This window comes from Dermochelys coriacea, chromosome 3 (assembly GCF_009764565.3).
Source record: "Dermochelys coriacea isolate rDerCor1 chromosome 3, rDerCor1.pri.v4, whole genome shotgun sequence".
Taxonomy (NCBI): domain Eukaryota; kingdom Metazoa; phylum Chordata; order Testudines; family Dermochelyidae; genus Dermochelys; species Dermochelys coriacea.
The window spans coordinates 171,094,202-171,122,018 of record NC_050070.1 but is presented as its reverse complement, the minus strand read 5'-3'; the positions used below and the strand labels follow the sequence as shown (position 1 = coordinate 171,122,018).

At 41.2% G+C, this 27,817-nt stretch overlaps 1 protein-coding gene across 13 annotated transcripts in view; it reads right to left on the bottom strand.

Annotated features, from left to right (window-relative positions):
• Positions 1-10,951, bottom strand: part of UBR2 (ubiquitin protein ligase E3 component n-recognin 2) — a 124,545-nt gene extending 113,594 nt beyond the window's left edge. For 5 of the 13 annotated variants that reach the window (XR_006280278.1, XR_006280279.1, XR_006280277.1 and 2 more), the window contains exons 1-3: positions 10,763-10,939; positions 6,128-6,387; positions 1,412-1,490 (exon numbers count right to left, since the gene is read on the bottom strand). Coding sequence is in view for 9 of the 13 variants with exons in the window: in XM_043511848.1 (XP_043367783.1) it covers positions 1,412-1,490; positions 6,128-6,387; positions 10,763-10,840 (417 nt within the window). In the remaining 4 variants the exon portion in view is untranslated. Of the gene's footprint in view, positions 1-1,411; positions 1,491-6,127; positions 6,388-7,452; positions 7,482-10,762 lie in introns of all 13 variants that reach the window. The other 8 variants (XM_043511847.1, XM_043511851.1, XM_043511849.1 and 5 more) reach the window with 4 other exon arrangements.
• Positions 10,952-27,817: the final 16,866 nt, after the last annotated feature.

The window sequence follows — 27,817 nt, the reverse complement described above, 5'->3', positions numbered from 1 at the left end:
AACCTGATGCCCCTGACAAGGTTATTTTAGGGGGGTTGCAATATTGCCACCCTTACTTCTGTGCTGCCTTCAGAGCTGGGTGGCCGGAGAGCGGCAGCTGTTGGCCAGGTGCTCAGCTCTAAAAGCGGAGCCCCGTCAGCAGCAGTACAGAAGCAAGGGTGGCAATACCATACCATGTCACTTTTACTTCGTGCTGCTGCCTTCAGAGCTGGGCAGCTAGAGAGTGGCAGCTGCTGACTGAGGGCCCAGCTCTGCAGGCAGCAGCGCAGAAGTAAGTGTAGCAGTACTGCAACCCTCCCTCCCCTCCCCCAATAACCTTGCAACCCCTCACAAGTCCTTTTTGGGTCTGGACCGCTACAATTACAACACCATGACATTTCAGATTTAAATAGCTGAAATCAAGACTTTTACGATTTTTAAAATCCTATGACCGTGAAACTGACCAAAATGGACCATGAATTTGGTAGGGTCTTACTCATGCATTAACAAATTTCTGTTGCGCAGGAATTCGTGGCAGTGCAGAAGTATGTTTAAATCTAAGAAACCAAAATGTTCCTTTTTTTAAACTAACTTCTCTCACTCATAAGTTTGTTCGACACCTTTTAAAAAAAAAAAAAACAAAAAAACACAAGCCTAAATGTAGTGCCCAAACTAAGTGAAACTATGTCTAACACAGTGATTTTCAACCTTTGTTCTGCAGACCCCTGGAGATCTGCACACTATGTCTAAAGTGTCTGCATAAAGTAACCATGAAAATAAAGTTCTAAACTCCAGAAAAGGCATTCCATTTTTCTGATCAATCAAAAGTATGTGAATACCCCCACCTCCAGGTCAAAATCTGAAAGTGCCATTACCATAGAAGCCCACAGTTTAGTGCCCTTCCTCACACTGTGCTCAATGCTATGCTGAGCATATGCAACACTTATAGTTGAATTCTGTTCAGTCAGTTTTCAGTCTCATATTTCTATGGTGGGGTCTGCGGATGACAGGTTGAATTTCCAAAGGGGTCTGCACCTCAATTTGAAATTTTTTAGGGGTCCACAAATGAAAAAGGTTGAAAGCCACAAGTTTAAACATAATAAAACTAACTCCAGTTTAGGTTTAATTTAGAATTGTGAATGTATTTAAGATTAAAGTGTAGGAACACTACGATAATTTGCTCAGTGGTTTCAAATATTAACTAAGTCTTGTTAAAGCTAAGCTTTTAAACTGAGGTTACAACTCCCAGGTCTAGTAAGATTACACTGCACATTTTTCACTCCAACCATACCGTGCATGTATATTCATATGCACACTTTATTTTGAAATACATAAACACCCTAAAATATAAATTATATACTGGAACTCTGAATATACCCATTCATAAGAGAAAAATTTTACCCAATTCATATACTCCAATAAGATTACTAACCCTGTATCGATGCTCTCTATGAATACTTCCCAAAAAGCACTCCATACATAACACACAAGTTGGGTCAACTGCACAGTCTCTGTAAGCAAACAGAGGAAAAAATTAAACAAAAAAATATTACTTTAACTTTTAAACTATGCATCTCACAACAGTTTATTTTCAAAATACATGAATGTGAGCCTTCTTGCTAAACTGTTTGTTATTCAGAAATGTGATAGAATTTCCTCTCATTGTCGTATCAAAAACTATTCCTAGAGCAGGAATGGCTATGAAGAACAGCCTGGGCAGTAAGCCTGGAAAAGCATTTGGGTAATGTACACATTACCTTCAGTAGATGAAACAAGTTCATTAACTGGTAACCCAGCTATTTTACCAGATTCAAACCTGTTTTTAAGGTACAGGAAGCAAGTTTTCTCAGGTATAGGACGCAAGTGCTAGACATGGTCCTAAGTAATCAGTGCAAATAGATTTTCATCACACCTTGATATGAAACTTTTACATGCAAAAAGATTAGGAACCAACTCTTTGCTTCTAAGTTTAGTCCTACAAATCTTCTGGTTGTTGTGAAAATCTTGTTCTTGGAACTCATTAGAAGGTCAAGGACCACTTAGAGAAGGCAAACACTTTTTACAGGTACTAACTGTATCACTTGGATGTACCACCTCTAGAAAACGGGTAAATGGCTGAACAAGGCAACTGTATATTACATATAGCCAAACATTTGAAAAACAAATCACAAGAATGATCAAAGATATATTGACACTATAAGCAACTGACTGACAGCCACTGAGATAGAGTCAGATTTCACAACGGGAAAATAAAGACCATCTAAAAAAATATCTGGAGAGAAACTAAGGATTTCCTGAGATGTCCATCAGGAAAGAATATAAACAAGAACTCACATGAACTAATCCCTTATTTGATTTTTTTTTTTTTAAAAGAACTATGAAGCACCTACTATATTCTTAATTTCATTTTGCCCAATTAATCAGTATTAGTAGAGGGATAATCATGGATCCACAGCATAAATGTATATAAATATTACCAATACTATTTTTTGTTTACATTAGTTTATTTTAAGTGCAAATTTAATTAGTGGGGGGAAAAAAAAAAAAAAAAAAAAAAACAACCTGCGACTAATCCCAGCAAGCTGTTTTGTTTTGAATAACTTACATTTGTATAATCCTGTTTCTGGTTACAAGCTATCAGTTATTTTTATTACATTGTGTAGTGGGAAATTAACTGTTTAATAATCATGGGATTTTTAAAAATGCACATGACTATTCGCCAGCAGTTATAAAGATGATTTATTTGGCAAGTATGGAAACCTAACATCCATTGCTGCAGGTCTACAAGCTTCTTAAAAATAAATAAACCATATTTTTCAAGTCCTCATACTTTTAGAGTATTTCATGGATTACAAAAAATAAAAAAAATTGTATCCTGGAGGGTTTAAGAAAAAAATTATTCTCCCCCATTTGCCGCCAACTACAAAGTATAAGCTATTAAGTACAAGAGGATACACAACAACAATACATGTCCTATAGCCCTAGCAGAAAAGTAGAGACTCAATCCTGATATGCACAAATCACTTTCCCATATTGAAAACTGCAAAAATCAATCATATTGGTGTACCTGAATTATTTTTCACATTTTCTTCTGAGATAAAGACACCAAGTGAATTTAAACAGTATAACTATCATTCTCTGACGATTATATCAAGGAACTGCATTTTTCCATGTTTTCCTACAACACTGGCTATTGTTTTTTTAATATCTTGAGATGCTGGTCTTGAAAAATACAGGTTTGGAAAAAGTTACTGTAATTCCCACAGGGCAGTTTTCACCAGCTCAAGTAAGGGAAATTTCATGTTTCTGGGCTAGAAAGAGCAAGAATGACTTTATAGCCCAGTGATTAGGAATTAGATTTGATTTTTTTCAGGCTAGATTCACAAGGGTATTTAAGAGCTAATCACAAAACCAAAAGGTGGTGAGATGGTTCTGCAGCCACTACCACCCTTACACCCAACAGTCCAGTGGTTAGGTTGCTCACCCAGAATGTGGGAGATCAAGCTTCAACTCCCCACTGGGACTTGAATCCAGATTTCCCATATCCCAGGTGAGACCCCCTGTGTCTCAATATCTCCTGTTGAAGCTGCTCCACTTTGTATAAAAAATTATTCATCAATCCAGAGAGGGAGAATGACACTAACCAGGGGGTAAGGGGCGGGAGGGAAAGCAGCCTCATCCAGGTTCCAGTCCCTGCTCCAAATAATAATACAAAATGAAACAGCTTCAACAGGGGAGACTCAGAGGCCCATCCCAAAATAACCAATAGCCTGGTTATCAGGGCAATCACCAGGGATATAGGAAACATGGGTTAAAGTCCCAGATCCTGGGCTAGTGGGTAAAAAGGGGGCACCACCATGCCCACCACCTCCTCAGTTTTGTGAATCTAGACCAAAATATCATTTTCTTTTATTGAACAAAGTTTAAATTGCCAAAACATGTTTTGTTTCAGCTCAAATAAAATGTTTCATTTGACCCAAAATGAAGCTTTTCCCCCAACTTTACAATTAGATGAAATTCAAAAAGTAACTGTTTTGAGTTGACTCAAAATAATTTTTCCCTTTGAACTGCCAGCAAACTGAAAAAAAAAAATCAGATATTCACACAACTCAATTTATGACCCTTCCTCCTTCACTAGCTTGCTGCAATAGTGAGACAGAAGAAAATCTGTTTGTAGGTACTTCATTTCCACACTTGCTCAGCACTTCAGCCAGTACTGAGTTTCCGATAGTAGAGTGGATTTGATAGTCCACATTCTCCCCCAGCGTTCTCCAATGGCTCAGTGAAAAGGGGAACGGAAACACAGAGGAGGACAGGCGCAGAAGACCCCCAAATATCCCAGAATGAGAAAAGGGGAATGACAGAACAGAAACAAATTGCTTAAATTTAGGGTAAGCTTATAATTCATGATTTTTCAAGTAACCAGAAGTGTGCTAAGCACTTCATAAAATAAGAAGTATTATCATTGATAAAGGCAAAATAATGCCCATTGGAAAACATAAGTCCAACTATACACACAAATGATTCGCAAAAAGAAAAAGGAGTACTTGTGGCACCTTAGAGACTAACAAATTTATTAGAGCATAAGCTTTCGTGAGCTACAGCTCACTTCATCGGATGCATTTGGTGGAAAACAAACAAACAAACAAATGATTGGGTCTAAATTAGCTGTTACCATTCCAGAAAGACATCTTTGAGTCACTGTGGACAACTCTCTAAAAACATCTCCTCAGTGTACAGCAACAGTCAAAAAAGATGACAATGTTAGGAACCATTAAGAAAGGGATAGATAAGACGGCAGTAAATATGCTCACACCTTGAATTCTGCATGCAGTTTTGGTCAGCCCATCTCAAAAAAGATATTAGAAATGGAAAAGTAAAGAAAGGGCAACAAAAATGATTAAAGGTATGGAACAGCTTCCATATGAAGAGATTAAAAAGACTGGGACTATTCAGCTTGGAAAAGGACGACTAAAGGGGGATATGATAGAGACCTATAAAATCATGAATGCTGTGAAGAAAGTGAATAAGGAAATGTTATTTACTCCTTTACATAACACAAAAACCAGGGATCATCCAATGAAATTAATAGGCAGCAGGTTTAAAAAAAAAAAAAAAAAAAAAAAGGAAGTATTTCTTCACACAACACAGTCAACCTGTAGAACTCGTTGCCAGAGAATGCTGTGAAGGCCAAAACTATAACTGGGTTCAAAAAATAATTAGATAAGTTCAAGAAGGATAGGTCCATCAGTGACTATTAGCCAAGAATGTCAGGTACACAACCCCATGCTCTGGGTGTCCTTCAGCCTCCGACTGCCAGGTGCTGGAGCTGGATGAAAGGGGATGGATCATTTGATGATTGCCATTCTGTTCATTCCCTTTTAAAGCATCTGGCATAGGGCACTGTCAGATGACATGATACTGGGCTAGATAGACCATGGTCTAACCCAGTAAGACCATTCTAATGTGGTTCTTGTGCTGAAAATGTACAAAGGTTAACATAGCAAAAAATGGGAAAGAAACAAGACAGACAAGGTGACAATAAAATCATGGTTACTTTAAGTCATATACAGGTCTTGATAGTGTGGTTTTTTAATATAGTTGGTAACATCCTCCTATTCACTTCTTGTAGGCTTCACAACAAAAATGAGATTTTAAGAGACATCTGAATGGGGCCTGAACTTGATGAGCAAATCAGTTTCTTTTGCCTATCAATCTAATCACCATTAATTGAACTTTTCATTGAAAGATATTCAGAACACAATCGGGACATCTGTAGATGCATGTTAAACATTTGAATTAAATTAATGATAAATTAATTTCAAATTTTTGCATTTAAGCCCTGGACATGATTTGACAGTTTATCCACCTTCCTCTTTATCTAAGAGTATTTTTTTTTTTTAAAAGAACCAACGCTGACATTTTCAAAAACTAAGTCTGTTTAATTATACTGATGCTGTAATTAATTTTTTCCTCCTCCTAAGTCTTTAGTATGTTACCAATAACAAACCAGACAACACCCACCATGTTCCAAGTATACTAAAAATACATATGGACAGTTAACATTTTCATTAGGACAAAAAATGTTTCCACCAAAAAAAAAAAAGTTGAGAATTAATAATTTAGGGGAATTGTAGAATTAACCTACCTGCAAGAGTATGTAGGTTCTCCCACTTTAAAAACCCGACCACAGAGATGGGAAGGTTTGTTTGCTTGCTCAAGTTTTGGAAATCCAAATGCAGGATCTTCACCACATAGATACCATTCCATTGGTCCCAGCAGTACATGTTGTGCTAGCATGTCTTCTCTTTGTGGAGCAGGGTTAGGACCCCTGCAGTAAATTTTTGGTACATAGTAGGCTAGATGCAGGTATACTTCTTTAGGAAGATCAGGTGTTTGTAGCCATTTCTTTAATTAAAAAGAAAACATTAAACAAAATTACTCACAAATAAAGTCAACACCATCCAGTCATAACTGTTGTAGCACCTTTCTTTTCAACCTAAGAGCTAAAGGGACACTGCAAACTTTAAAAATTTCTCTGTGAAAATTTTGCAACTACTACAGTGACAAGTAACAGATTACTACAAATAAATATTAGCAAAAATATTTTTTTTTCCAGTTTGAATATTTTGTGAATTTGACAGCACACACAGCGAGATTTTCAAAGGCACAAAGGAGAATTAGCGCCTAACTCTCAAAAATCTCCATCATAGCGTATAGTCCATTCTTTCCTTTCTGAAAGGACCTTCAAATATCAAAAAAGAAGAAAATTCCTTTTTCGTTTTTTGTTTAAAGAATCTTTTTTTAAAAACAAACTCAGGACATACTGTTTAAAAGGGTAATCTGTCTGAAATTGGAATTGTTATTTCAGTTTTTTAAAAGTTTCAAGTTGAACAGTGACCTTCAAAGGGTGTATTGGCTGTATCCGAGAGTCAAAATTTTCCCCCCTCAATTACACAAGGTACAAAAGGTGAGATAGCATATGTATATTGTAAAAGTTTGTCCCTCATTATATTTGTTTTATTTCAACCACGTAACTGAAGACTTTACTGTTTGCCATTTTTACTGATAATCATTACTACAGAATATAATCAACAATGAACATATACATATACCACAAGTATGCACTGATTCAGTATTGTACTGTGTATAAACCTTACCAACATGTAATTACTACTATCAAATACTTCTTGGTAACTTCAGATTATGAGAAAACTAGTTAATTCATTCCAAATTAACCCAAAGATGGATGAAAAGCAAGAACTACTCATACAGAAATAACTGGTTTTAGAAACCAGATGCTATAGCTTGATTTCACTGCAATAATTTATTGTCTTCTCTTAAGGACCTATATTAGAGTAGACAACCACCATTCTGAAACAATCTTCATGAAAAAGCTTAGGGTTTACCCTTATTTATATACTGTTTGCAATTTTAAATTTATATCACAATTTTTCCATTTATGATACTCACACAGTGCCTCTTTGGAAAATGCTGAACACCTAGAACCATAGCAGAAAATTTCATATTTAAAGAGTTTAGAAGCAGCTAATTTTACTGCTAGACTATTTCTGATACAATTCTTACAACTGATGGTAGAAATTTACTCTACCCTTCCTGCCCCCAGTCCTGATTTCTCAAAGCCCTGGTAATGAAACTACTCGATCTCCAAGTACTAAACTACCATTGGTGCTCAGAGAACTGGAATTTTTCCAACTACATCGTCTTCCCCCGCCGCCCATCTTCTTTTCTCTCCAAGAATTTGACCTTTTTGTTCTTGTAAGCCTTCGTTAATAAATGAATAAATAAATAAAAACTTTTTGAAAAAAAAAAATATAGTCTTCCTCATTTGTGCCGAATATCTTCTACTACTGTATTAGGAACTAAATCTAAATTACATTAGAATTGACCTTGCATGTCCTGCTGTGTTTCTCCAAGAAGTGGGTCATTTCCAAGGCCATTTTCTGCAGTACACATAAGTTCTATTGTTTTAATTCTTTCCTTAGCCAAGTATCTTAAATTTGCTTCATCTCAACTCTATAGTATATTAGAACCTTCTATCTGGGAAAACCGGAGTTCATTTTACTACAAGCTCAAACAAGTACCCAGTCAGAGAAAAATCTCATCTCCCTGGTGAACAGCCTATCCTTCCCAATAATTGTGGTTATTCTGATACTGGTAGAAAGATTCTCTGTAAGGGTCTCACATAAACTGCTAATTTATCTTTGAAAGTCAGTGATATTTTCTAAAATTATCAAATGGTTTTAATAAATCTATTTTTAATTTTGCCCTGAAATAGGTTACATTTAGCGAAGGATACAGAATTTAATTTTCTAGATAAAACTCTGTGGGCTATCAAATCTCAGCAAAGGTTCCATTTTCAAATACATATATGAAATTGATAACTTAATTTGTCTGACACATATTGCTATTACATGTACAAGCTGTAGTATCTGCCCATGCAAGACAAAGCTAAATAACTAAGTTGCACATGCAAATACTAAATTTTATACAAAGTAACTGCATGTGGAAATTTTAGGCTCCAATGCCACAAGCTGCCTAGTGTCATCTCCACCCACATGCCCCATGTTTGTCAGAGCCCCAGTGACCTCACTGGGGCTTTTAAGATTCGACTCAAGTCCTGGCTTGTCTGAACAGAAATCAGAAGCAAAGTAGCATGGACTACAAGGAGAAAGTAATGTATCCCAGAGCAGGATCAAATGAGTTTTTCCTGAACTGTCCCAAAAAGTTAGCTGACAAAATGAGTAACAGAAAAAATGTGACATAGAAATCATTTTTGGACAGCAAGAATGTTAGAATATGGCAAAGCCCGCTTTACCACCAAGCAAATCTGGCAACTGGAGATCAGTAGGCAAGGCTCAGAGGCAGTTCCAGTGCAGGAATATCTCTCACCCAATGAGCCTGCAAGAAGTCAACTCAACATTGCAAAGCTTGTATAAGTGATTTACTTAAACAAAAAACATAATTAAAAGTATATTTATGTTTCTAAAAAGATTTCCATTTCAGAAGAATGAAACTACAATAAAACCACCACAAAGCTTGTAATTTAGTCTCTGATGTATTTATTGCATATCTGAAAGAGATCAATCCATGGCTGAAGTTAGGATGTAAATACCAATATGTAAAGTGATGTGTGGGAGAAAAAGGAAAAAATTACATTTTACCACAGGATGAGAGGCTCTTATTAGAAGCAAAAGAATGCATGCTCTGTTGCTGCTCCTTTCCCCAAAGGCCTTACTCTCTGGTAATAGCTTTTTGCCACCTAATATACTCTAGTCCAGGGATCATCAACCTTTGGCACACAGCCCTTCAGGGTAAGCCCCCGGGCGGGCCGGCCGAGCCGGTTTGTTTACCTGCCGCATCCTCAGGTTTGGCCGATCACAGCTCCCACTGGCTGCAGTTCGCCGCTCCAGGCCAATGGGGGCTGCAGGAGGCGGCGCGGGCCAAGTGCCATAGGTTGCCGATCCCTGCTCTAGTCCTTGTAAACGTTTTAAGAACCTGTGACAGTGACCTAGTCATGTTTATGTAGGTAAATATTTTTAAATATCCCTGTATGCAAACTGTTTTTATTCCCGTACATTAAACACACCAGCTAAATAAAACGCATAGAAATCATGGAACAAATCAGTTTTCACAGTTGCCACCCCATACCTGCATTAAAAGAGGTAACATACCTATTAGTAGAATAAAAATATTATGATAATCTGAATTACAGGAATGTCTTTTTCTCCAGTTAAGTAACTGTAAATCTGTCATTGAAATGTACATACAAAGCGCTTTAGGCTCTGATGCTAGTTACACCCAAGAGTTCTGCACATGAATCATAGAACTCTCATACATAGAACTCTCATCTCAAGTGCTTATAGGGCCTTGGTCCCAAAAGAGAGACATTAAACACAGTGCTCTTAAATGTTTCCATGAGCATGAGAGGTCCATTATCCTGCAATTGTACCTTAACACTCAATGTAACAGCATAGGAAATTTTAGATATTAAATTGCTCTTACTAACATCTTCTCTTGGGCTTTTCCTCTAATAACCCCAAACACACTTGGCACAGAACGCAAAGCTACTTGCTTATGAAATCCTGCAAACAGGTCTATGGGGGCAGACCACTGCTCTCCCACAGAATCCCACTGAAATCAATGGGACGCTGTTCACGGGTCTGTACACTTGAAGCTCCTTCCAAGCTTGGGACCTAAAAGCTAAGGAGGGGGAAGAAGGAAACACTGTTTCCAAAAAAGAAAATTTTCCCAAGAAATCTTAAGAACGACACTTTACAACTGCGAAGGGAGGAGGAACCAGCCGTCTGAAATACAGTCAGTGGAAACAAGAGACGGGGCAAGTGACCAGTCCGAGAGAGGAAACAGCAGGGCGGACGCTACCCCATCGTGCTGTCACGCGCACAAGCCAGGCAGACGGGAGAGCTGCTTTTGCGCCTCCCTTCCAGGTCCTGTCACACCTCGCCGGGCTTGTCACAGCAGCAAGTTCACACGCAGGGGGGCAGAAGGAGCCTAAGTCACGGGGCCCCTTTAAACCAGCCCCGCCACGACCGCCCCTCCCCATCCAGCGCCTTTACTCCCCTTCTCCCTCAGGCCTCACCCCTCCCCTCCGGCAGCCCGAGAGACCGCCTCCCTCTGCCAGCGCCGGCCGCCCCGGGCCTGACACTACGGACCCCCCGCGCCCACCTACCCGCCCCGCCCCGCCCGCGGGGCCGAGCCCCTAACGGCCCCGCGCCCCGGCGGGCGGGCGGACGAGCCTCACCACGGCAGCCTCCTCGGCAGAACATTCCAGCAAGCTCCTGTCAATAGCCTGAACCTCTGTCTCCAAGTCCGACGCCATCTTCCTCCCCCCTCCACCAGCACCACCAAATAGGTGACACCCGGAACCGGACCCAGCCGGCCTCCCAGCGGGGAGAACCCACTTCCGCTTCTCCCCCCTCCCCCTCGCCGCCGGGCGGCGTATAACAGCCCTCCCGCCACGGGGACGCCGTCATGGGCCGCCGGTGCATTGTGGGGGATGTAGTCTTTCTCCTGGCGCTGGTGCTCTGTCGCTCAGGGAGGTAAGGAGGCTGTCCCTTCTGGCTGGCTGGCGCCATAACCCTCCTGGTCGGTCTCTCCTCTCCTCTCCTCTCCTCTCTTTCCCGCCCCTTCCCCCACATATATGGCCCAGGCTTTGAGGCGCTGCAGCTCGGCGGCATCAGGGGGCTGTGCCTCATGTCAGCTTAGGGGTGTGCTGCTTCTTGTCCTCAGCAATGCAACACCTGTAATGTTAGCTTACACACACCCACACTTTCCTGCGCATCTACCAATGTGATATATGCCATCATGTGCCAGCAATGCCCCTCTGCCATGTACATTGGTCAAACTGGACAGTCTCTACGTAAAAGAATGAATGGACACAAATCAGACGTCAAGAATTATAACATTCAAAAACCAGTCGGAGAACACTTCAATCTCTCTGGTCACTCGATTACAGACCTAAGAGTGGCTATCCTTCAACAAAAAAGCTTCAAAAACAGACTCCAACGAGAGACTGCTGAATTGGAATTAATTTGCAAACTGGATACAATTAACTTAGGCTTGAATAGAGACTGGGAATGGATGAGTCATTACTATTTCCCCATGGTATTTCTCCCCCCCACCCCACTCCCCACTGTTCCTCTGATATTCTTGTTAACTGCTGGAATTAGCCTACCTGCTTGTCACCATGAAAGGTTTTCCTCCTTTCCCCCCCCGCTGTTGGTGATGGCTTATTTTAAGTGATCACTCTCCTTACAGTGTGTATGATAAACCCATTGTTTCATGTTCTCTGTGTGTGTGTGTATATAAATCTCTCCTCTGTATTTTCCACCAAATGCATCCGATGAAGTGAGCTGTAGCTCACGAAAGCTTATGCTCTAATAAATTTGTTAGTCTCTAAGGTGCCACAAGTACTCCTTTTCTTTTTGCGAATACAGACTAACACGGCTGCTACTCTGAACACTTTCCAGGGTTATCTCCAATCCCAAGTGGTCAAAAATCAGGAGCCAGGCCTCCAAAAATTCAGAAATTATTAAAAAATATCTTTTGGCTCAGTTGATTCGTTTTCTAGTTTTTAAGCCTTTGGTGTGAATGTGGGTCCCAAGGTTTTTCGTCACAACTAGGACGGCTAGAAATTTGCTTTTTTTCCTCCTTTTGTTTAATTGCATGAATCCAGGAGTTGGGGTTTTAAGACAAGTACAAATAGGGCAAAGGTTAGCAATGCTGCAAATACACTCTCCTGCAAGTTGTTCTTTGACTCCTAAATGACTCCTAGATCATCTAGTCTTAAGTACAGGCTTCAGAGTAGCAGCCGTGTTAGTCTGTATTCGCAAAAAGAAAAGGAGTACTTGTGGCACCTTAGAGACTAACACATTTATTTGAGCATAAGCTTTCCTGAGCTACAGCTCACTTCAGCGGATGCATGCAGTGGAAAATACAGGGGGGAGATTTATATACACAGAGAACATGAAACAATGGGTGTTACCATACACACTGTAACAAGAGTGATCAGGTAAGGTGAGCTATTACCAGCAGGAGAGCAGGGGGTGGGGGGAAAAGGTTACAGTGGGTATGGTAACACCCATTGTTTCATGTTCTCTGTGTATATAAATCTCCCCCCTGTATTTTCCACTGCATGCATCCAATGAAGTGAGCTGTAGCTTACAAAAGCTTATGCTCAAATAAATTTGTTAGTCTCTAAGGTGCCACAAGTACTCCTTTTCTTTTTATTTAAATTGTGGTACTGAACTGGTACTGCAAACCGGGATTAGGGTCCCATCATGCTAGGCACTGTACAAATAACACAAAGGCAGTCTCTGCTCCAGAGAGTTCACAATCCAGGATTTAATGTGCAACAGGTGAATACACAGACAAATGGGTAGGAAGTGGAGGGCAAGGGAGAGACAGATGTGATTGTATAAGGTAGTAGTCACAGATGGTGGTGATTTGTACTAATCACAACAATGGTAGATTTTAAGGAGGGAGTAAAAGGATAACAATGTGTGTTAGCAATTTTCCACCAGTCTCTTTTGATCCTTGTGTGCATGTTTGTTGGTTTTGTTGTTGTTGTTTCTTCTTTCTTTTTCCTCCCCTTCAGTTTCCGCAACTAATGACCGAATTGCAAACTCTTCAGGGCAGATAGCCTGTCTTTCATTTGTTTGTAAAGCAACAAATATATTTATGGCAGTGTATTATTATTAATAATATATACATAAATTTGGCCTTATGCCGTTACAAGATAACCCTTGAACAATTTGACATTTCATCCAGTAGGGGGCATCAGTGTATATTATGACGGGTTTCAGAGTAGCAGCCGTGTTTATCTGTTTTCGCAAAAAGAAAAGGAGTACTTGTGGCACCTTAGAGACTAACAAATTTATTTGAGAATAAGCTTTCATGACCTACAGGTGCATCCGATGAAGTGAGCTGTAGCTCACGAAAGCTTATGCTCAAATAAATTTGTTAGTCTCTAAGGTGCCATAAGTACTCCTTTTCTTTTAGTGTATATTATATACATCTACTGTACATATACATACACGGACACACACAAGACATGGTATGTTATGCAAGCATTGCTTGATGGAGGTTCATGGTTTCAGAACTCACTTGGTTGTGGTTTTTGTCAGTGATATGTGTGTGTTATAAGAGTGTGAAATTTGCTTTGGAGTTTCACTGGGCTTTTAGAATAACAGGGAGAGTTTGCCTTCAGTAACTGGAAGAGGATTGCCTGGGTCATGGCTGGGCAGAACAGATAAATGAATGGCCTTTGGAATATTTATTTCGACTTTCAACATTGTGAGAATAAGTTTACTTTGCTTTTGTTCTTAATTTATTAGGGATGTATGTTTTAACCTAATGCATTTTATTAATTTTTTCATTGCTGCTTTTTCAATAAAAGTCCATGGAATGCCAAAAGTCCTTTGGGAATCATGGATTTTTATTTTTTTTTTTCGAAATATTAGTAATGTCCATTCCACCTTCTATTCATGAGTTGCAAGTGCATAAGGCATATGGGATGAGGTCTCTCGCAGAAGGAAGGGAAAGGTAAAAAAGCTACATGACATAATGAGATGCCCTTCCTTCTGTGATAAGCATGGAAAAAGCAATAAAACCTCTGTGGTTTGGTCATGTGAGAGGTACCACGCTTTGCATATGAAGGAATGGGATCCAAACAGCAATGTAATCTGTATATCTGTTACTTCAACACAAGTTGAACATAATGCATCCGATGAAGTGAGCTATAGCTCACGAAAGCTTATGCTCTAATAAATTTGTTAGTCTCTAAGGTGCCACAAGTACTCCTTTTCTTCTTTCAACACAAGTGTAACATCTTCCTGGATATAATGTTTCAGACCTTTTGTGGTCATGTCTTTACCTTTCTACTTCTGAAATATTAGAATTCAGAAACATCATACTTGAATTTGAGGAGTCATGTTGCCCAGCCCTCTTTTCCCATCCTCTGAGAAGGCAAGACAGTGCAGAGAAGAAACCAACAGGAGTTAACGTGAATAGGATTAGAATGCATTCTCAATGGTAGCTTCCTGCAGGTCTACAACATATCCTTAGCTCTAACCTCACAAAAACCCACAGAAACCTGATCCTGCAGCCTATAGTCCTTTAGGGTGTGTACACACACAATGTCTTTTAGGATTATCTTACCTCCTTGCTTACCCGCCAGTTACCAGCATGTCTTCTTTCATAGCCTCTGTCCTTAAAAGCCATTATTTGTACTTCTGGGTGAACTCCTGAATTCTATTATATAACAGCATTTTAGTAAGTAATATCTTTGTTAAACAAATAAAAGTTAAATACACCATGTAAATAAATAAACTAAATACTAATTATTCAAATAGTGATTGAACATTCTCATATAAAATTGGTTTTGATCTGTGAAACCTGAAATAGCTTAGGATCGACCTACCTTAAATATTCTTTCCCCCTTACCACAACTGAGATCAGCAGATATGCTCAAGCTGAAATCCTGCTGATATAATGAGAAAGAGCTGCTAGCAGGGCAAATTTCACTAATGGGGCTCTCTGGTTTTGGAATGTGCTCCCTGCTTGGTCCAAAATAGCTTGAATCAGATGATCTTCAAGGCCTGTTGCAAGGCTTATCTTTTCCCCAGACATTTCAAAACAGGAATGGGGAAATTTTAATGGAAGGAAATTGTTGGAGATGGAAACTGAGCTTTTAAATTGATGGTTTGGTGGTTGTTGACTGTATTGAAGTTGACTGAAGTAGTTCAGTTATGTTAGAGTACTAACTTAAAAATACTTACAAAATATGTCAGTAATGCCTAGAGTATATGGCTAGGAGCCATTTTTATAGATCCAGATAAATAAAATGCAATTTATTCTTCTCCCACATTAATGTTTTATTGTGGCAGTAATGAAGAAAACTGCTCGGTCTCAAGAGATTGACTCAGGCTTGGATTCTGATCATTATGAAAGATTCTTCTTTGTTCCTCCTAGCCAGGTTGGATGACAAAATAAGTGACCTTTTTCAAACAATGTTTACTTCCTTGTCTGGTTTGTAAAACAAGTGTGCTATTGTAACTTCTTAATTGGTTTTGCCCCTAAAACAAATTATCAGCATTTTATTTTCATTTGGTTGATATCAAACACCTGTATATAAAGTCCTGATCCTACAGAGATTTATCATATGCTTAACTTTATGCACAGAAATAGTGCCATTTGAAGCGAAAGTGAAGCATGTATGTAAGTCTTTGCAGGAGCAGGACCTACATCTCTAACAGCAATGATTTTGACAGAACAGTTTGCTCAGTCATCTTTATTTAATATTAAAAGGCCTCAGAGTTAGATTTCAATGACCAAAATAATGACTTTGCATTGCAAATGTAGATTAATTTAAGATATATTCGTTTACATATTTTTCCCACTAGTGCCAATTGGAGAGGTGTACGATCACAGTCTACTATCATTTTCTTAGTTAAGACTAACCTAGAAGTCAATACTGGAAAAACAGATTTGTCAGGCCCATTTACAAATTCTCTTTCTTGTCTTGTCCAAAATAGCATCTGTGATGTTATCTGATTAGAATATGACCATATAGAGCATTGTTGCAACCACTGTTATATATTTTCAGCAAATATTGTACAAAGGTTGTTGAGTGAGGTGTCTATGAAAAGGTTATGTTTTGCTGGTTATGATTATGCTATCTGTATTCATATGTCATTTTTATATGCGAAGTTATAAGTATTGTAATATCCACCAGCTTTATGGGGATTGTCTGCCCCATTCTTTGCAGTTCACCCTAATTGAGTGACCATAGTTATCCCCCACTGGGACACTGGTCACAGCCAAATTTGGCATGTAAGATATCTGCACAAATGTTATAATTTGCCAGATACGATAATCTTGTTTATATGTTTGCATCACGTTTGTATTATGAGTTATAGATATGTATGTATGTATGTCTGTATTTCAAACTTGTGCTATGATTCTGGGTGACACCCCCAGACAGTTTGGCATCAGCACTGCTTGCTGCTTGATGGTCCCTTAAGGACCATCAGCTATACAATTGATCCACTGAGAGAAGGCAGATACACCTTATGACTCAGCAAGGCATGCATGGACATGCCCATGGAAAGAACTCTAATATGTGCTGGGCAGCTTGTGTTTGAAACAAAGGAAGCACAGGCTGCATGGCAAAAGACTATAAAAGGCAGCTGCACCTTCTCCATTTTGTCTTCAATTCTGCTTCTTACCTCTGGAGGAACTTTGTGACAAACTGAAGCTCTGAACAAAGGACTGAATGACCCATCCAAGCTGTGGATGTACTCCAGAAACATGACTTAAGCCAGCAGTTTATTCCATCACTGCTACAAGCCTGAACCAGCATCTTTGCCATTATTGTATGTAATTGATTCCTTTTACCAATTTTTAACTCTCTTCTTTCTTTCTTTTCTTTCTTTTTCTCTTTCTTTCTTTCTTTTTATAAATAAACCTTTAATGTTAGATACAAAAGGATTGGCATCAGCGTGATTTTTGGGTAAGATCTAAATTTTATATTGACCTGGGTATGTGGTTGGTCCTTTGGGATCAGAAGAACCTATTATTTGATGAGACTGGTTGTAAAGAACCAGTCATCTCAGAATCCAGTGTTTTTCGTGGTGATATAAAAACTGGAATGCCTGAGGAAACTGCCTTTATGTTTTCTTGTTAGTCAGTGTGGTGAAATAGAAGTTTACTTTTGTGGCTGGTTTGGTAAACCTTATAAAAGAATAACCACCAGTTTTGGGTTGTGTTTGCCCTATTTCTTAGCAGTTCGTCCTGAATATGGCATCCTCAGTTGTGACCCACTAAGGCACAGTTACAGCATCTCACCTCTAATAACATAAATTATAAAATTAATGTGAAATATGCAACCCAGTAGTTGGTACGTTGATAAGATACATTTCACAAAGCAAGACTTCCACAATTGACCATATCTAATAAAAATATAAATAATTTTATTGGTGTATTTTAACAAGTTGATTCAAATTATTAACTCCATTTGAGTATTAACAATACTCAAGCAAGCAGTATGTAAACTAGAAAGTTTCTATTTTTACAATGGGTAGTAATACCGTATTGTTAGTCCTTCCAGTGGTAAACCACAAGCGAGTTTATTTTCCCCAAGATTTTAGACACACTTTGAGGGGAAGGGGAAAGATATCAAATGGTCAGTGTAAAAATATGGGATAAATTAAATAATAATGGGAAGGATATAGGGGGAAATCTGTTTTTATATTAAAATTTAAAAGTGGAGTAGAAAACATGAGCATAAATGTGGCCATTATTCTTTACATCAGTGGTATTCAGCCTGGGGTTAGTAAGGTTGCACTTTATTAGGCAGCACAAGTAATACTATGCAAACTGACCTGCATCTCAGTGAAGATTCTATCACAAGGAATATGAGGAGAGACAATAGGATGGAAATACTCTTTCTCTCCTATAAGCCAGGGAATGGTAATGCTACATCTTCGTATCCTAATATCAGGGGTTTTCAACCTTTTTCTTTCTAAGTCCCCCCACCCCCAACATGCTATAAAAATTCTGTGGTGCTCTTATGCCACAACAACTGTTTTTCTGCATACCGAGTAGATTAAAAGTCAGGGCTGGCATTAGGGGGTAGCCAAGGAAGGCAATTGCCGAGGGTCCCACACTATAGGGGGCCCCACAAAGCTAAGTTGCTCAGGCTTTGACTTTCTGCCCTGGGCCCTAGCGAGTCTAACACTGGCCCTGCTCTCTGGTTTATTTTGATGGCCCCCTGAAACCTGCTCGTGGCCCCCCAGGGGGCCCTGGATCCCTGGTTGAGAACTGCTGCTAATATGATTTCAGCATGTCATGATGACATGATTTAGTCATGCAATGTCATGTCTTGCAAAGCAATGTAAAACCATAGAATCATAGAAATGGAGGGGTGGAAGGGAACTTGAGAAACAGCACAAGTATACCTAGATCATTCCTGGCAGATTTTTGTCTATCCTGTTCTTAAAAACAAACAATGACAGGGATTCCACAACCTCCCTTGGAAGCATATTCCAGTGCTTAAATATCCTTATAGATAAAAAGTTTTTTCTATGGGCTTGTCCACACATAGAACGCTGAAGCACATCTGGTGAAGGCGCTCTATTCCAACAGGAGAGAGCTCTCCCATCAGCATAATAAAACCACCATGTTTTTCTAAACTTCTTAGCATTTTTGTTGTTCTCCTCTGGATTCTCTCCTATTTGTCCACATATTTTTTGTGGTGCACGGAATTGGACACAATACTCCAGCTCAGGCCTCACTGGTGCCTAGTAGAGCAGGACAACTCCTTCCCATGTCTTACAAACAACATTCTTGTTAATACACCCCAGAATTATATTAGTTTTTTTCACCACTGCATCACATTGTTGACTCATGTTAAATTTGTGACACACTATAACCACCAGATCCTTTTCTTCGGCACTACTACCTAGCCAGTTATTCCCCATTTTATCTTTGTGCATTTGATTCTTCCTTCCTAAGTGTACTGTTTTGCAATTATTTTCACTGATTTTCTTTTTGTTTTTTTCAAACAAATTCTCCAGTTTGTCAAGGTTGTTTTGAATTCTAATGTTGACCTCTGAAGTGCTTGCAACCCCTCTCTGCTTGGTGTCATCTGCAAATTTTATATGCATACTTTCTACTTCATTATCAAAGTCATCACTTAAAATATTGAATTAAAAATCCACGAATTATGTCCTCCCAGTTTAACAGTGAAGCATTGATAACTACTCTTTGAGTATGTTTTTTCAACCAGTTGTGCACCCACTTTATAGTACTTTAATCTAGTCTAGATTAAACATTTTCCTAATTTGTTTATGTGAATGTCATGTGGGACTCTGTCAAAAGTTTACTAAAATCAAGATATATTACATCTATTGCTTCCCCCCATCCACTAGGCCCATAACTCTGTCAAAGAAAGAAATTAGGTTGGCATGGCATGATTTGTTCTTGAGAAATCCATGCTGGTTATTACTTATCACCCTATTATCTTCCAGGTGCTTATAAATTGATTGTTCTGCAACTCTTTGCAACTTCATTTGATGACAACATGGATCTCCAGCTATTAGGTCAAAATGCCATCCAGTGTAGGGCTTTTGGAGAAGCCAAAGTAACCATTAGCCAGTAATTAGTTATATGGCAAAAATAACCATCTAAGTGAAGGAACACTTCTCTAAAACACTTGTACCAGATTATGTTTGTTTATCATCATAAATTCTGAACAGTACTCCTGTATATTCAAATATACTGGTAAAAAAGTTCTGCACCAAATAAAGAGCCATATCTTGCTCTTTAGTAGTAATGCATTATTATAATGGGAGCTGCTACAGAGCTAAAGTTAGTATGTAAGGGACCTAATCTATTCTCAGATATGTACGATGTGTTAAAGATTTTCACTTTAATTTCTGGCGGGTCCAGACGAGGCTGATGACATTTGAAAGAGGACAGGCAAAGGTGATGCAAAATTATGTTTAGATTTATAGCAACAGGCAATTTATAGCAGCAGGCAAAGCTCAGTTGGGACTGCTGCAATAGGAAGGCATGAGTGGACAGGGCTGTGCAAGTAACTGATATTTCTGTTCTCTAGAGCAGGAGTCAGCAACCTTTCAGAAGTGGTGTGCCGAGTCTTCATTTATTCATTCTAATTTAAGGTTTTGTGTACCAGTAATACATTTTAACATTTTTAGAAGGTATCTTTCTATAGGTCTATAATATATAACTAAACTATTGTTGTATGTAAAGTAAAAAAGGTTTTTAAAATGTTTAAGAAGCTTCATTTAAAATTAAATTAAAATGCAGATCTTATCAGTTTAGTGTGATACTTGCCCTTGCTTTTCCTTGCTGAGTTTTCCAATGTCTGGCATGTATTTGGATACTTTAAGCTGCACACAGGCTTCTGAGTGATCAGTTGTTAACCTGCTCCAAGAGGAACAGAGGACAGATTTCATGTGTGAAAATACCTGTTCGCACAGGTATGTGGATCCAAATGCTGAAAGCATTGCAAACACAATTGTCTTCAAACAGTTAAATTTCACTGGCAGGGACGGCCAGCAAGTCAGAACAGAGGCCCCATGATCTCTCTCGGTAGCTGCAAGTGCACTCCGCAGACCTCTAGACTTTGATGCCCACAATTCTGAGTTTTTTAACTGAATGAGCTGCATTTCAAAATCTTCAGCACCCATCCACTGAAATACAGACCAATCCAAGTCGCTCTTGTTGAACTTTTTAGGTTTAATTAGAAAAGAAAGCATTGGCCAAGTTGCTGGAAATCTTGAAATCTATCAGAAAATTCTGATTTCAGTTCTTGCATGTACATTCTAATTTCAACGTCAAATGCAGTGCACTGTTCCACGTGGCATGATAGTGATGTAAGCAACAAATCAGCACTTAAAAATATCCCAGTACAGTGGCACTGGAACAATAAATAAGGTGGGGGTGCTGAGCTGTGCCCCCTCTTGTCCCTGTGTGCACCCCTTACTGCCCCAGGCTGGGGACTGTAGGCCACAGCTGGGGGCAGCTGCAGAGCCCCGTGCCAGTGGCCAGGAGCCCAGGCTGACAGCGGGCTGAGCGGGGCCGGCGGATGGAACTCCGACTGGCAGGGGGCTGGCGGCCAGTACCCCAAGCCAGCAGTGGAGCCCCCAGGACTTGTGGCCGGTGGCTGGAACCCCAGCTGGCAGGGTATAGAACTGATCAATGAAATTGTTTTTAATTGTTCACTTTATTAATATAACTTCATAAGTAATGTTTTATGAATGAAACAACATTCATTCATAAAACCGGTTACCCCAATAATTGGCTGATTGAGTTTCACTTTCAATCCAATTGCTGCTTAAATCACTGAAACTTATTGTAACTTCTGCTCACCCTTTGTCATTGATTATACTTGTCTATATTGTAACTTCTGTTTACTGTTTGCCATTCCTTACACTTGTCCATATTGTAACTCAAATTCCATTTTAACTTGTCCCAAACTCCATTTTAAAATGCTCACTCCATTTTGTAAAAGCTTGCTGCAACCTTAATTTTTGCAAAACCCTGCTGTAATCTTATTAGTTTAGTTTAGATGTGTGAATGAGGTATGGATGGATGATGGAATCAATCTCCTGCCCCAGCCTGTCCTGATGAAATAAAGTGTAAACATCAACGGCTGAAGATGCAGACAACACCCCTGACAAAGCAAGAAGAGTCCACCCTAAAAAGAAAAGAACAAAAGTACAATTGAAGAAACATCAAAGCCAGGTCCTAGGCTTCAGAGTAGCAGCTGTGTTAGTCTGTATTCGCAAAAAGAAAAGGAGTACTTGTGGCACCTGAGAGACGAACAAATTTATTAGAGCATAAGCTTTCGTGAGCTACAGCTCACTTCATCGGATGCATTCTGATGAAGTGAGCTGTAGTTCACGAAAGCTTATGCTCTAATAAATTTGTTAGTCTCTCAGGTGCCACAAGTACTCCTTTTCTTTTAGGTCCTAGGCTGAAAGTCATGTCTGCAATTGACAGGTGATCAATCACACCGAATCCGGAGGCAGCGTAACACAGCAAGACCTATAGACTCTGGATTCAAACTAAAGGCTACAGAAAAGATGGGTGAGATGGAAGACTTTAGAGGGTAATATTCTGCTGCCAACATGGAAGGGCACCGGTGCATGCCCAATAGAGACTCAGCTCTTCCTTGTGCCCGGCTTTCCTGGCCAGTTAGCCGCCACAAGCTACAAACCCAAGCCACGAACTCAAGCTAAATTCAGGACTTGTAACTATACAGCAGCTGCAGAACATTTCATATATGTGTGTGTATATACATAGGTATTAGATATTAGTTATTGGTCATAAATCAAACTGTGTTATAATAAACGTGACATCTTGTCTTGTCCCCTGAAACGATCCTGTGTAGTTTTGTTTGCATAACAAGGGGGCTGGCGGCCAGTACCCCAGGCCAGCAGCAGATCCCCCAGGACTGGTGGCCAGGACCCAGGCAGTGTGAGTGCCACTGAAAATCAGTTCACGTGCCGCCTTCGGCATGCGTGCCATAGGTTGCCTACCCCTGCTCTAGAGAGACAAAATAGGTGACGTAATATCTTTTATTGGACCAACTTCTGTTGTTGAGAGAGACAAGCTTTTGAGCCACACAGAGCATTTCTTCGGGTCTGGGAAAGGTACTCCAAGCCTCACAGCTAAATGCAAGCTGGAACAGATTGTTTAGCATAAGTAGTTAGCACATATTCTAAAAAGAAAAGGAGTACTTGTGGCACCTTAGAGACTAACAAATTTATTAGAGCATAAGCTTTCGTGAGCTACAGCTCACTTCATCGGATGCATTTGGTGGAAAAAACAGAGGAGAGATTTATACACACACACACAGAGAACATGAAACAATGGGTTTATCATACACACTGTAAGGAGAGTGATCACTTAAGATAAGCCATCACCAGCAGCGGGGGGGGGGGGGGGGGGGGGGGGGGGGAAAGGAGGAAAACCTTTCATGGTGACAAGCAAGGTAGGCTAATTCCAGCAGTTAACAAGAATATCAGAGGAACAGTGGGGGGGGGTGAGAGGGAGAAATACCATGGGGAAATAGTTTTACTTTGTGTAATGACTCATCCATTCCCAGTCTCTATTCAAGCCTAAGTTAATTGTATCCAGTTTGCAAATGAATTCCAATTCAGCAGTCTCTCGTTGGAGTCTGTTTTTGAAGCTTTTCTGTTGAAGTATAGCCACTCTTAGGTCTGTGATCGAGTGACCAGAGAGATTGAAGTGTTCTCCAACTGGTTTTTGAATGTTATAATTCTTGACGTCTGATTTGTGTCCATTCATTCTTTTACGTAGAGACTGTCCAGTTTGGCCAATGTACATGGCAGAGGGGCATTGCTGGCACATGATGGCATATATCACATTGGTAGATGCGCAGGTGAACGAGCCTCTGATAGTGTGGCTGATGTGATTAGGCCCTATGATGGTGTCCCCGAATAGATACGTGGACAGAGTTGGCAACGGGCTTTGTTGCAAGGATAGGTTCCTGGGTTAGTGGTTCTGTTGTGTGGTGTGTGGTTGCTGGTGAGTATTTGCTTCAGATTGGGGGGCTGTCTGTAAGCAAGGACTGGCCTGTCTCCCAAGATCTGTGAGAGTGATGGGTCGTCCTTCAGGATAGGTTGTAGATCCTTGATGATGCGTTGGAGAGGTTTTAGTTGGGGGCTGAAGGTGATGGCTAGTGGCGTTCTGTTCTTTTTTTGTTGGGCCTGTCCCATAGTAGGTGACTTCTGGGTACTCTTCTGGCTCTGTCAATCTGTTTCTTTACTTCAGCAGGTGGGTATTGTAGTTGTAGGAATGCATGATAGAGATCTTGTAGGTGTTTGTCTCTGTCTGAGGGGTTGGAGCAAATGCGGTTATATCGTAGCGCTTGGCTGTAGACAATGGATCGAGTGGTATGATCTGGATGAAAGCTAGAGGCATGTAGGTAGGAATAGCGGTCAGTAGGTTTCCGATATAGGGTGGTGTTTATGTGACCATTGCTTATTAGCACCGTAGAGTCCAGGAAGTGGATCTCTTGTGTGGACTGGTCCAGGCTGAGGTTGATGGTGGGATGGAAATTGTTGAAATCATGGTGGAATTCCTCAAGAGCTTCTTTTCCATGGGTCCAGATGATGAAGATGTCATCAATGTAGCGCAAGTAGAGTAGGGGCATTAGGGGACGAGAGCTGAGGAAGCGTTGTTCTAAGTCAGCCATAAAAATGTTGGCATACTGTGGTGCCATGCGGGTACCCATCGCAGTGCCGCTGATTTGAAGGTATACATTGTCACCAAATGTGAAATAGTTATGGGTGAGGACAAAGTCACAAAGTTCAGCCACCAGGTTAGCCGTGACAGTATCGGGGATACTGTTCCTGACGGCTTGTAGTCCATCTTTGTGTGGAATGTGGGTGTAGAGGGCTTCTACATCCATAGTGGCTAGGATGGTGTTTTTAGGAAGATCACCAATGGACTGTAGTTTCCTCAGGAAGTCAGTGGTGTCTCGAAGATAGCTGGGAGTGCTGGTAACGAAGGGCCTGAGGAGGGAGTCTACATAGCCAGACAATCCTGCTGTCAGGGTGCCAATGCCTGAGATGATGGGGCGTCCAGGATTTCCAGGTTTATGGATCTTGGGTAGCAGATATAATACCCCAGGTTGGGGCTCCAGGGGTGTGTCTGTGCGGATTTGTTCTTGTGCTTTTTCAGGGAGTTTCTTGAGCAAATGCTGTAGTTTCTTTTGGTAACTCTCAGTGGGATCAGAGGGTAATGGCTTGTAGAAAGTGGTGTTGGAAAGCTGCCTAGTAGCCTCTTGTTCATATTCCGACCTATTCATGATGACGACAGCACCTCCTTTGTCAGCCTTTTTGATTATGATGTCAGAGTTGTTTCTGAGGCTGTGGATGGCACTGTGTTCTGCATGGCTGAGGTTATGGGGTAAGCGATGCTGCTTTTCCACAATTTCAGCTCGTGCACGTCGGCGGAAGCACTCTATGTAGAAATCCAGGCTGCTGTTTCAACCTTCAGGAGGAGTCCACCCAGAATCCTTCTTTTTGTAGTGTTGGCAGGAAGGTCTCTGTGGGTTAATATGTTGGTCCTTTTCTTTTTGCGAATACAGACTAACACGGCTGCTACTCTGAAACACATATTCTAAGGCACCATTCAAAGTAGAGTGGCCTGTTAACACCTCTGCAGTCATAGGGGAAGAAAGGGGGTTAGGTTTTGTCTGAACTACCAGTTTTGTGTGACAGGGTGTGCATACCCCACACTGGGCTGAAAGGGGTTAACACCACACTATTGGCAGAGGAAGTCCCGCCCCTCAGACCATACTGAGCATGCTCCAAGTGCTATGCCATTATAAAAGGGAGCAGCCTGGCTCACGCTGGACTGACTGCCAGAGAGGAATGATCTTTAGTTGAGTCTCCAGCTGATGAATCATTATAGCCCTTTCCTGCGAGAGCTGGAAAGCCCGAGAACCAGACTGGAGATCTGTGGCCAACGGAGCCTGAGGGAATTACCCGCTCTGAGGAGCCCAGAAACCCTGATACTCCATGGACTACAGCTTCAGGAAGCATGGTAGAAAGTGACCCAGGGAGGGTGAGCAAGCAAGTGGTATCTCCCACCCTTGTGAGGTCAGTGTGTTTCAGTGGGTTTCCCTGCTGACCCAGTGGCGGACCGCTCTGCCACTGATAGGATTCTGGGTTGCGACGCGATGGAGTCAGGTGGGCCCAGGCCTCGCCTATCCTTCTAGTATTAGTTACTAGGCCGCCCTACTTTGTATCTGGGGGCTGTTGTTATTATTGACTCTCATACACCAGATGCCAGAAGACAAGGGCCACTGTATTGACTCTGGCCACTAGGCCACACAACCATGGACCTGCCACAGTCTGTAAAAGTTTTGTTGGTCAGGGGTATGAAAACCCCCCACCCCTGACTGACATAAGTTTCACCAGTAAAAGTGCGAGTGTGGACAGCACTATGTCAGCAGGAGAGGCTCTCCTGCCAACATAGCTAATGCTGCTCATTGGTGGTGGGTTAATTATGCCAGCAGGAGAACTCTCTCCTGCGGGCAAAGTGCGGCTACATGGGAGACATTACAGCGGTACATCTGTAGTGGTACAATGGGTTACAGATTGTTGTAATTAAGCCATAAATACAGTCTCTTCAGTCTATGAATTTTAAGTGGCTAGCTGAGTTATGAATTTAATCTCCCAAGCTCGTATTTTTGAAAATGTTGGGCAGGTTTCCTTTGAGGATGAGGACTGAGAGGTCAGACATAGAATGATCGCTTTGTGAGAAGTGTTCAACCACAGGCAGGGCTGTCCCTAGCTATTTTGGTGCCCCACACAGCCCCACGGGGGGGCTGTGTGGGGCCCCAGGCCTCCACGGAGGAGAGCAGAGAGGCCCTGCCCCAGGACTCCACGGGGGGGAGGAGGGCGGGCTGGCTGGCCTCTGGGGGACCGGAGCTGGCCACTTCCAGCTTGCTCTGCTCCCCTGGCTCACAGCCGGCAAGTGCTGTGGGACGGTTCCCCCCCGCAAGCCTGGGAGCCAGGGGAGCAGAGCAGGCTGGGTCTGGGTCACTCCACTTCCTGCAGGAAGTGGCCAGCCTGCCCCCCCCCCCCCCGGAGGCCTGGGGCCCTACACAGCCTGCATCTGCTCCCCTGGCTCCCAGGCTTGGGGGGAGGGCGGAACCACCTCCCAGCACTCACCGGTGGTGTGGCTGGGAGCCAGGGGAGCAGAGCAGGCTGGGGCCAGGTCACTCTACTTACCCGTGAGTGCAGGCCCGACCGCTTCTGGAGTCCTTAGGGGAGTGGGGGCGGGGCTGGGGTGGAGCGGGGGTGGGAAGAGGCAGGGCTGGGGCAGAACAGGGGTGGGGACCTGGGGAAGAGCCGGTGCAGGGTCTGGAGCAGCACGCAGCTGCGCAGAGTGCCACAAATTTCCTGGTGCCCTAAGCAGCTATGTGCTGTGAGAATGGGTAAGGACAGCCCTGCCCATAAGTGATGGGGTGTTTTTGTCTTTTATCATTTTCCTGTGTGAATTCAGCTGAAAGTGTAGTGATTGTCTGGTTTCATCTACATTGTCCCTTAGAATATGTGCTACCTACTTATGCTAAACAATCTGTTCCACCTTGCATTCAACTGTGATGCTCAGAGCACCTTTCCAGACCTGAAGAAGAGCTCTGTGAGGCTTGAAAGCTTGTCTCTCTCACTAATAGAAGTTGGTCCATTCGAAAATACTACCTTAAAAATAATGTCTCTCTAATATTCTGGGACCAACACAGCTACAACTGCATACAACAATTTTCGATTCTCTAGCAATTCTGAAAAGAAAAATATTGTTTCAAACCCCAAGCTGAAAGTTTTGGCAAATCAAGAAGCAAAAAAATTAAGTTTCGTTTGAATGAAACATTTGGTTTTGGTTTCTGGCATCGTTAACATTTTTTTAAATAAAAGCAAATGAAATTTGGTAATAGAAGGCTATGTTCTCAAAGAGTTAGGCACCATTCAAAAAACATTGAAATTAACAGTTTCAATATTTTCACATTTATTTTCCTTTTTTTGACCAATTGGCCAAAATAGACATGAATGAATTCAATGATTCTGTTGATCCAAATCTGCATTTTTGGTACACACAGGAAAAAAAATCTCAGCAGAAAAACTTCACCCAGCTCTACTAGGGGCTGCCACCTCCTAATGGACAACTTCTGATCAGTGCTGAGAGCCTGCTCCAGCCAAAAGAAGTCAAACCTTGCTCTTTTGGATTACTA